The following is a 10,163-nucleotide window of genomic DNA, read 5'->3' on the forward strand; positions in this document are numbered from 1 at the left end:
AATATGATATAATAATATAATATTCTGTTTTATTACAGGAGTTCAAAAAAGAGTCACAAGAAGAGTCGAAGAGGAAACGAGTGATAATTTATTACTTTTTGCTTTATTTTTATTTTTTACCTACAAGCTGTCGAAGGTTTTACCTCTAAAAATCTTGTATGATGTTTTTTGACATTTTTTAATTCAATTTTGGGAAGCAATTTCAATTGTAGATATTGGACCAGCCTAAAAATATGTTAAACTGTAGTACAATGCACATGAGAGATGTACAAGTAAATCCAGTGTTGTGTTTCCATCCTTCAGAATAACTGCGGCCAACATTGACACATTTTGGATACTTGTCAATGTAGAAACTGTAAACTTGTTGAAGGTGTCTGTGTGTCAGCTTTGAGTCTGCACTGTTATTTAGCTTGAGAAATAAAGAACCTTCCCCTACTACAAAGAGTCATGTGTTTATGGCATGTTTTATTGACTCAAAATCTATTCAACCACAATAAAGACAAGTCACTGTACAGAAATCAAGGTTCACATTTGTAACTGATTATTTTTACTATATTTGATTAGATACAGATGGGTACAGAAGAAGTGAAAAAATGAAGTTCATGAAATGTATTGACAATACATAATATGGTAATACATTACAGGTATTCTGTAAACACCCAGCCCTGTGAATATAACTGCAGTAAATGCAAAGTATAATTTTCCCATTATGTGTTACAGGCAATGTACACCAGATACGTTACGGCTGCGTTGCGGATCCGACAAACCTGCTGCATCGACTCTCGCCCATGTTAATTGATGGGCGATCCATGTTAATTGATACATGTTAATTTATGGGCGATACATGCTGTACGGAAAAATTACACACCTGTTCTATTTTTGTCAGATCCCGCATACGTCTGACAGATTACATGAGTGTGGGTCTGTTCGCATCTGTTCCGGAGGCGGTATACGATTAGACCTTACTCTTGGAGGTTAGCCAGAAATTCTTCTATTTCTCCACACATTCGGTTCCTCCTTCTGTCTTTCATTTTCCTCAAAATGCTGATGCTGCTCTTCCTATAGTTGGATGGTTGTGGTATTTTTGCTACCTTCATGTGATAGATTATTGAATTGTGGCTGTCTTGACAATGATAATTCAAGTATTTTGCATAGTGGTTGTAAAGCATCTGTAACTCGATAGGCTCCAGCTGGCTTCGGCTTCTTAGCAATTCCTTGTATATGTCGTCAGCTTGTGCCTGGTCGTGATGAGTTGACTTTGTATACAGCCTTGCTAAGTCTAATTTTGTCCGTAGTGAAGTGTGAGGGTAGAGAGAGACCACTTCTTGGTAAAGACCGATTGCTCTGTCCACCATACTTTGCCTGGGGCGACTGTTCTCGTCTGAATAGACCCTCCATTTGTAGCAGGTTGCAAGACAGCGTTTCAGATAGCGTTGATTTGGATGTCTTTCTAAAGCCTCATCTGCCAAATCAATAGCCTCATCAATAGATAAATGCATTCTGAAAAGTTTTAGTAATGGTCTGATACCACTGTAGCTGCTGACAGGCTTTTTCAAAACCCTTGCAGCCAACTTGCGTGCTTCCTCTTCAATGTCTTGACCAGCCGTTGCAAGTCTCCCAAGATGAACAGCAGCGAGGTACAAATTTTCTGGATCGTGTTCCATGGCATCTTCTAATTTCCTCGTCATCTCGGCCTCTTCCTCGGGGGTGCGGTTGCCCACAGCACTCAGTGATGCCACGACATGGCTAGTGTGCCACTCCACCCTCTCCTGTTCCACGCTGATGGCTCTCTGGAAGTAATCTATAGCCTCCAACTTTCTGTCTGCGCCGAACTTCATCAGAGTCCACGCTTTTTCAGCATAGATGTCTGGATGGAGTTCATCATCCTGGAGTGGAGATGGGTATCTCAGTAGCAGGGCCTCTATCTTTGCCACATACGACTGGCTTTCCACTTGTTCTCCAAGGTGATGGTGCAGCCAAGCCAGGTTCCCATAGTTCACCAACAACCAGGGACCCTCATTTGTAACGGTGTTTCTAATCTGCCGAAAGGTCTCTGTTGCCTTCCTCAAGCACCGCAGAGCATCGTCTGTAGTGGAATCCAGGGTGGCATCTTGAGAGGCCAGCTGGTAGTGTATGTATCCCTGAAAGTTGTAAATGTGCCCCAGCCACAGGTAACCCTCTTCAGTGCCAATATCCTCCAGGCATTCCGTGACCGGCAGAAGCTTTGATCTGCTGTGGTCCAGCTCCCATGTGAAATGGCATTGCAGTGCCTCCAGTTTGGCCCTCAGAGCAGCACTGATAGATGAAGATAGAACATTGGATGCATTGGTTAATATTGTAATGTGCTCTGTGGTGCATGTCTGCACCACAAAAATGGCTTCTCGCTTCAAGAAAGAATTGTGCGAAATACAGATTCAGCAACTTACCTCATCTTGGCTCTCTTGTCAACTGTATTGCTCACTACTTCTTGTTCTGTATTTATGCTGTTGCTTTGGCTGTAGTGTCATAAGATCAGTCATGTTTAACTTATATGGTGCGATAAGATCAGTCATGTTTAACTTATATGGTGCGATAATAGCTGTAATGTTTAACTTATATGGTGCGATAAAAGCTGTCATGTTTAACTTATATGGTGCGATAAAAGCTGTCATGTTTAACATTGTGCTTGGACTGGTGGACTTTCTATTCTCACGATTAGAAACAAGCTCATACAAATATTTATGCAGTGGTGCTCTGATCACTTTCTTGAGGTCAATGTTAAGAAAACCAAAGAGATGGTCATTGATTTTAGCAAGAATAAGATAACTGTCCCCCCCCCTCCAAGATTAATGGACAATTAGTCAAACAGGTCTCTACTTATAAATATCTTGGTGTTGAAATTGAGTGTTTAAAGTTCAATGAATGTGCACGCACTAAATCCAAGAAACTACAACAGAGGCTGTTCTTTCTGCGGAAACTGAAAATGTTTAGAGTAGACCGTCATATTCTGCAGATGTTCTATAAAGCCGTCCTGCAGAGTGTTCTGTCCTCTTTGGTCTGATCTGCACCTTTGGCAACATGCGTGCCCAAGATCATGCCAAACTGCAGCGCATGATCAAGACAACAAGCAGGATCATTGGGGTCGATCAGGTGTCTGCAGCACAGCTGTATGACGACCTTATTCTCACAAAGGCTGATCAGATCCTCAATGATCCTACGCCCTCTCCACCTGAAGTTCTGCGTGAGAAGCAGGTCAAATGGCAGAATCCTACAGCGGAAAATCAGAACAACAAGATATAGCAAATAATTTGTGCCTACGGCAATTAGAACACTAAATAGGAGATAAGTAGGCTATACCTGTTACCTGGAGAATTTCTGATCCTAACTGTATTTTGTAATGTGCATGTATTTTGATAGTGACTACAGTGCATAGGCTAGTGTACTTCTACTTTTAATTACATTTTTATATGATGCGTTTTTATACTGTTGGCACTGCCTGATGTGTGTCTGTGCGTGTATATGTGTACAGTATGTATTGTAAATCAAGACGTGTACGACCACATGAATTTCCCCTTCCGATAATAAAGTTGACCTTGAACCGTGAACCTTGAAATAAAAAGGAACAGGCATGACACACTGGACACTTGTGGGGGCAAAGATTACATTTGGATCATTTATACACAGGTTAGCTTGACTACGGTCATTCCAAATGATACAAATACGTGATTGTGTGGTTTATGGTCATGGGTAATGGACACATCATCACAGGCCTTCCTAATGGAAAATTGACTGGTTCTTAAACCTTTTTCACACCAAGGACCCCTACAGTTTAAACTGACACAAATTAGACCACTGAGCCTCATTTAATAAGATTTTGTCACAGGGACCTCATCTAGACTTTTGCTTTTAGATGTTTTATTACAAAAAGTATATGAAACCCATGACCAAAATAGTCATATATTGCCATTGTGTTACTTATGGATGGAATTACTATAGGCTATAGTGAAAATAAAGCATTTCCCTTATTGCTGGGAACCCCCTTCAAGGACCTCTAGGTGTCCCCAGACCCCACTTTGAGAACTGCTGGATTAGGGCATGATGTCCCCATGGCCGCTTGCTGGCTTGACTGTGTAAAAGTTGCTATTAACAATTTGATAAGTTTCTGTAAAATCCAGTTGGTCTTCGTCGTTTCAGTCTCATGGGACAGCAAGTGGTTGTGTTTTCTCAGTGTTATGGAAAAATGTCTCAGAGAGAAATGTCTTTCTTGAAATAAAGGACCCAACAAAGTGTTTTTTCTGTGTTTCTTTAGTTATCAAGGAAAGGCCGTATGGGCCGCCATTTCTTTTTTACTCCTACGGGCCTTAGGTGAGAGCAGGGACGTATCTACGGGTGGGCCTGGGTAGGCACAGGCCCACCCACTTCTTGCCCTGGCCCACCCCCCAATTTTTTTTTTTTTTTTTTTTTTTTTAATTGGTTGTTTTCTAGAGGCAAACTTGCTGCTGCATTGCTAGCCAATGGTTTTGTTACTTTTGTAAAAACGCAGGGCACATCATCTCCAGAGTCTAATGCATGACAACTTCATGACATCTAGGAATTTTGTTCTCTCTGTGGATAAATAAACCAGAGGGCGTCTTGTTCAAACTTGAAGCAGCCTCAGTGTTGTAATTTTTTAAACTCACAGCAGTATATGGATCAGTGGTTCTAATTTCTGTATAAAGTAACAGTATACACACAAGTATAAGCATTCATGTATGCAACATTTGGCACCTATATGTAACCTTTTAAGGTTGAGATAATTGTATTATCATTATATGGTCCAAATATTTCAGTAAAGCACTTGAAACACTTGAAATATTCTTGCTTGGGTGGTATCATTCTACTTGAAATGATGGTCAAATGCATTATTTTTAGTAAAATAACACGTCAAATACACGTAATAAATTGAAAACTAGTCAGATATGACATGAATGCCACTTGTAAAATAAATCACCCACAGTGATTGACGACGGTGCGACCACTATTTTGACTGGGCGGCTTTTGGCCGATGTAACAAAGGCAAGCGCTCATTTTTGGCACATTGCCACCCCTCGTTATTGCCTATTATTGGATCCTCTGTTAAAACGGCATGTTTTTAAATGGAGTTTGGTTACAGATTCGCTAAAGCTGTTTCCATATCACATTTCTTGTTATCGATACACGCTACCGCACCCCCGCCCACTGAGAATACGGACCATTTCCAGCTGTTTCTAAACACAGACTCCGGTAGGTAGGTAGGTAGGTAGATACTTTATTGATCCCGAAGGAAATTCATGTACCAGCAGCTCACATACAGTCAATAAAAACACACAGTAGACAAATTAGAAAAACACAGTAAAAAATATATAAAAAGATACTAACATACCGTGTGCAAAAGCCAGAACCTAAAGTGACGGAGTGCCTAATAGAGAACAAAAACAGGCAGGGCTAAAAAACAACAACACACGCAGCAGATCCTCATGTCTAGAAAGGTAAAACCGGAAAATATCCTGCTCTGGCTAGCCGGACATGATCCAGACTTCATGTTTAGAAGAGGCTCAAGAGAGCTAAGCTGATTAACATGCCTTTATACTGGGGAGTGAGTTTAACCAATCCACTCGCTACCACACTGGACTCATGAGGAATCAACGCTGATTCACCTCGGTTACACTCACCCCCTTAAACTCACTCCACACCCACTGGGCATCTGGGTGATGGCACCAATGTAACGGCGTTGTGTAGGTGGTACTTGCAGCAACCCATGTTAAGGGCTTACCCAGTGGTGGATTCGAACTGCCGACCTTCGGCTTGCTGGACGCACACGCTAACCACTGCACCCTGGGTAAGCCCTTATCATTATGAGCCGCTGCACAAAATTCAGCACCTACGACAGTAAAGGTCTTTGTGCTCTACCTTCACTATATGGCCTCTAACTTATATGTCCTTATTCAAATTGTATTTGGGCTACGTGAGAACGACACACAAAGGGCTTCCTCTCTTTCAGTTATAACCTGCCACTTCAACAACAACATTCAAATAGTAGTTAATGGTTCATATTGATTTATCTTGTTCTCTCATCTCATTTATTTTGTTGGCAATATCCCATTGAGGATGATGTAGCCTGATATGACCTATAATGTTGTTGCAGCTCCAAAAACGCTTTTGGTGTGAATGTCCCCTTAGTCTATAAAAACAAATGTGCTCATATGTACAATAGGCCCTGGTGGCATTGTCAAACAGTGCTGATAAGTACCGTTAGATGAGAGCTGTGAAGCACAATGTCCTTGTCTAAGAGAATAAGTGATAATAATAAATGCATAATGAATAATCTTGGATTACTAAATTTATTTAAAAATAAGTTTAAGAAGAAAAACGAAGCATTCGAATACTGATTTGGAAATCGACCAATGGCATCGATTGAAGCTTCGAAGCATTTGGGTCAGCCCTATATTGCTTTGTCTGAATAATTATTAATATTGGGGTTCATTTCTGAGGTAGAGACCCAGAATAACCCACAATATTAGGACGGCACGGTGGCTCAGTGGTTAGCACTGTTGCCTCACAGCAAGAAGGTCTCGGGTTCGAACCCCAGTCTGTCCCGGGTCCTTTCTGTGTGGAGTTTGCATGTTCTCCCCGTGTTCATGTGGGTTTTCCCCGGTTGCTCCGATTTCCTCCCACCATGTATGTTAGGGTTAAGACTCCTGTCAGTGCCCCTGACCAAGTTAATAGCAAAAGAACTGGAGTTGGTCCCCGGGCGCTGCACTGCGGCTGCCCAGCGGCTGCCCAGCGGCTGCCCAGCGGCTGCCCACTGTTCTTAGTAGAGGATGGGTCAAATGCAGAGGATGAATTTCCCCATGCGGATAAATAAAGGATAACTTAACTTAACTTAACTTAACTTAACAAGCCCATTTAGGGTTTCCTGTCTCTGCCGGCACATTATTTTGTTTTCCTTTGGTCTGTTTCTATTTTTAAATACCGGTATGTGCAAATAAATACAACTCAAACTATTGAACGCAAGAAGGTCTAATGAAATGTAAAGCTTCAAAATTAGAAACAGGCGCTGTATCTCATAATACTTTAAGTCCATTCAAGTCATTCTAAAAATTATTTAATACTTTGTGGTATTTATCTGAACTTTGCACTATAAATAAATCTTTGATAAAGACAAAGTGAACAGGGAATCTGTTCAAATGTCATGAATATAATTTGTAATTTGTGGTGGAGACATACAGTACCATTCATTGGATTGACTCTGTGTATACCTAGATCATGACAGCACTTCAGTTCTATTCATCTTTTGCCTGTTTATGTTGACCAACACCAAATATGATATAATAATATAATATTCTGTTTTATTACAGGAGTTCAAAAAAGAGTCACAAGAAGAGTCGAAGAGGAAACGAGTGAACATTTATTATATTTTGCTTTATTTTTTATTTTTTACCTACAAGCTGTCGAAGGTTTTACCTCTAAAAATCTTGTATGATGTTTTTTGACATTTTTTAATTCAATTTTGGGAAGCAATTTCAATTGTAGATATTGGACCAGACTAAAAATATGTTAAACTGTAGTACAATGCACATGAGAGATGTACAAGTAAATCCAGTGTTGTGTTTCCATCCTTCAGAATAACTGCGGCCAACATTGACACATTTTGGATATTTGTCAATGTAGAAACTGTAAACTTGTTGAAGTGTCTGTGTGTCAGCTTTGAGTCTGCACTGTTATTTGGCTTGAGAAATAAAGAACCTTCCCCTACTACAAGAGTCATGTGTTTATGGCATGTTTTATTGACAAATCTATTCAACCACAATAAAGACAAGTCACTGTACAGAAATCAAGGTTCACATTTGTAACTGATTATTTTTGCTACATTTGATTAGATACAGATGGGTACAGAAGAAGTAAAAAAATGCAGTTCATGAAATGTATTGACAATACATAATATGGTAATATGTTGCAGGTATTCTTTTAACACCCAGCCCTGTGAATATAACTGCAGTAAATGCAAAGTATAATTTTCCCATTATGTGTTACAGGCAATGTACACCAGATACGTTACGGCTGCGTTGCGGATCCGACAAAACTGCTGCATCGACTCTCGCCCATGTTAATAGATGGGCGATACATGTTAATTGATGGGCGATACATGCGGTACGGAAAAATGACGCACCTGTTCTATTTTTGTCAGATCCCGCATACGTCTGACAGATTACATGAGTGGGGGTCTGTTCACATCTGTTCCGGAGGCGGTGTACATTAGCCCTTAAGGTCCTTACACATCAAGAGTGATGCGAATATACGGCACGAAATGTGTACACGGCGGAAGCGAATTTCTGAAAAATCGACCGTGGTTCGAAAAAATAAACACCGCAATAACGCTCAGCGAAACTTCGCCGTTGGTATTCACGGTTGCATTGACTGATATAGGTTCGGAAAATATGATTGACGTGCGAATTAATCGCACGAAAAAAACGCTCCCGATGTGTAAGGACCTTTACTCTTGGTGGTTAGCCAGAAATTCTCCTATTTTTCCACACATTTGATTCCTCCCTCTGTCTTTAATTTGACTCAAAATTCTGATGCTGCTCTTCCTATGGTTGGATGGTTGTGGTATTTCTGCTACCTTCATGTGATAGTTTATTGAACTGTGGCTGTCTTGACAATGATAATTCAAGTAGTTTGCATAGTAGTGGTAAAGTATCTGTAACTCGATAGGCTCCAGCTGGCTTCCTAGCAATTCCTTGTATATGTCGTCAGCTTGTGCCTCGTGATGAGTTGACTTTGCATACAGACTTGCTAAGTCTAATTTTGTCCGTAGTGAAGTGTGAGGGTAGAGAGAGAGCACTTCTTGGTAAAGACCGATTGCTCTGTCCACCATACTTTGCTCGGGGCGACTGTTCTTGTATGAATAGACCTTCCATTTGTAGCAGGCTGCAAGACAGCGTTTCAGATAGCGTTGATTTGGATGTCTTTCTAAAGCCTCATCTGCCGAAACAATAGCCTCGTCAATAGATAAATGCATTCTGAAAAGTTTTAGTAATGGTCTGAGACCACTGTAGCTGCTGACAGGCTTTTTCAAAACCCTTGCAACCAACTTGCGTGCTTCCTCTTTAATGTCTTGACCAGCCGTTGCAAGTCTCCCAAGATGAACAGCAGCGAGGTACAAATTTTCTGGATCGTGTTCCATGGCATCTCCTAATTTCCTCGTCATCTCGGCCTCTTCCTCTTCCTCGGGGGTGCGGTTGCCCACAGCACTCAGTGATGCCAAGACATGGCTAGTGCACCACTCCACCCTGTCCGGTTCCATGCTGATGGCTCTCTGGAAGTAATCTATAGCCTCCAACTTTCTGTCTCCGCTGAACTTCATCAGAGTCCACGCTTTTTCAGCATAGATGTCTGGATGGAGTTGATCATCCTGGAGTGGAGATGGGTATCTCAGTAGCAGGGCCTCTATCTTTGCCACATACGACTGGCTTTCCACTTGTTCTCCCCGGTGATGGTGCAGCCAAGCCAGGTTCCCATAGTTCACCAACAACCAGGGACCCTCGTCTGTAACAGTGTTTCTAATCTGCCGAAAGGTCTCTGTTGCCTTCCTCAAGCACTGCAGAGCATCGTCTGTAGTGGAATCCAGGGTGGCATCTTGAGAGGCCAGCTGGTAGTGTATGTATCCCTGAAAGTTGTAAATGTGCCCCAGCCACAGGTAACCCTCTTCAGTGCCAATATCCTCCAGGTTATCCCTGAGCAGCAGAAGCTTTGATCTGCTGTGGTCCAGCTCCCATGTGAAATGGCATTGCAGTGCCTCCAGTTTGGCCCTCAGAGCAGCACTGATAGATGAAGATAGAACATTGGATGCATTGGTTAATATTGTAATGTGCTCTGTGGTGCATGTCTGCACCACAAAAATGGCTTCTCGCTTCAAGAAAGAATTGTGCGAAATACAGATTCAGCAACTTACCTCATCTTAGCTCTCTTGTCAACTGTATTGGTCACTACTTGTTGTTGTCTATATTTATGCTGTTGCTTTGGGTGTGGTTTTGTCGACGGCCTATACCCTGGTAAGGGTATAGGCCATAAGATCAGTAATGTTTAACTTATATGGTGCGATAAAAGCTGTAATGTTTAACTTATATGGTACGATAAAGGCTCTCATGTTTAACATCCCGCTT

At 41.5% G+C, this 10,163-nt stretch overlaps 3 protein-coding genes across 4 annotated transcripts in view; 1 reads left to right on the top strand and 2 right to left on the bottom strand.

Moving 5' to 3' along the window:
- The window catches only part of prpf38a (pre-mRNA processing factor 38A), a 33,144-nt gene that overhangs the window by 6,963 nt on the left and 16,018 nt on the right, over window positions 1-10,163 (top strand). Inside the window, exon 10 of one of the 2 annotated variants that reach the window (XM_083648245.1) lies at window positions 39-427. The exons of the other annotated variant lie outside the window; for it this stretch is intronic. Within the exon in view, the coding sequence (XP_083504371.1) occupies window positions 39-84 (46 nt within the window). The 3' untranslated portion in view covers window positions 85-427. Of the gene's footprint in view, window positions 1-38; window positions 428-10,163 lie in introns of those variants that run through there. 2 annotated transcript variants of the gene reach the window in all.
- On the bottom strand, window positions 203-2,431 carry LOC310786929 (interferon-induced protein with tetratricopeptide repeats 2-like; the record flags this gene model as incomplete). The annotated part of the gene is made up of 3 exons (XM_083648272.1): window positions 203-225; window positions 1,358-2,295; window positions 2,427-2,431. The coding sequence occupies 3 exons, from the start codon at window positions 2,429-2,431 to the stop codon at window positions 203-205; spliced, it is 966 nt and encodes a 321-aa protein (XP_083504398.1).
- Window positions 6,250-9,957, bottom strand: LOC310786930 (interferon-induced protein with tetratricopeptide repeats 1-like; the record flags this gene model as incomplete). The annotated part of the gene is made up of 3 exons (XM_083648273.1): window positions 6,250-6,260; window positions 9,049-9,821; window positions 9,953-9,957. The coding sequence occupies 3 exons, from the start codon at window positions 9,955-9,957 to the stop codon at window positions 6,250-6,252; spliced, it is 789 nt and encodes a 262-aa protein (XP_083504399.1).

This window comes from Poromitra crassiceps (assembly GCF_964638095.1).
Source record: "Poromitra crassiceps genome assembly, chromosome: 12".
In the NCBI taxonomy this organism is placed as follows: domain Eukaryota; kingdom Metazoa; phylum Chordata; class Actinopteri; order Beryciformes; family Melamphaidae; genus Poromitra; species Poromitra crassiceps.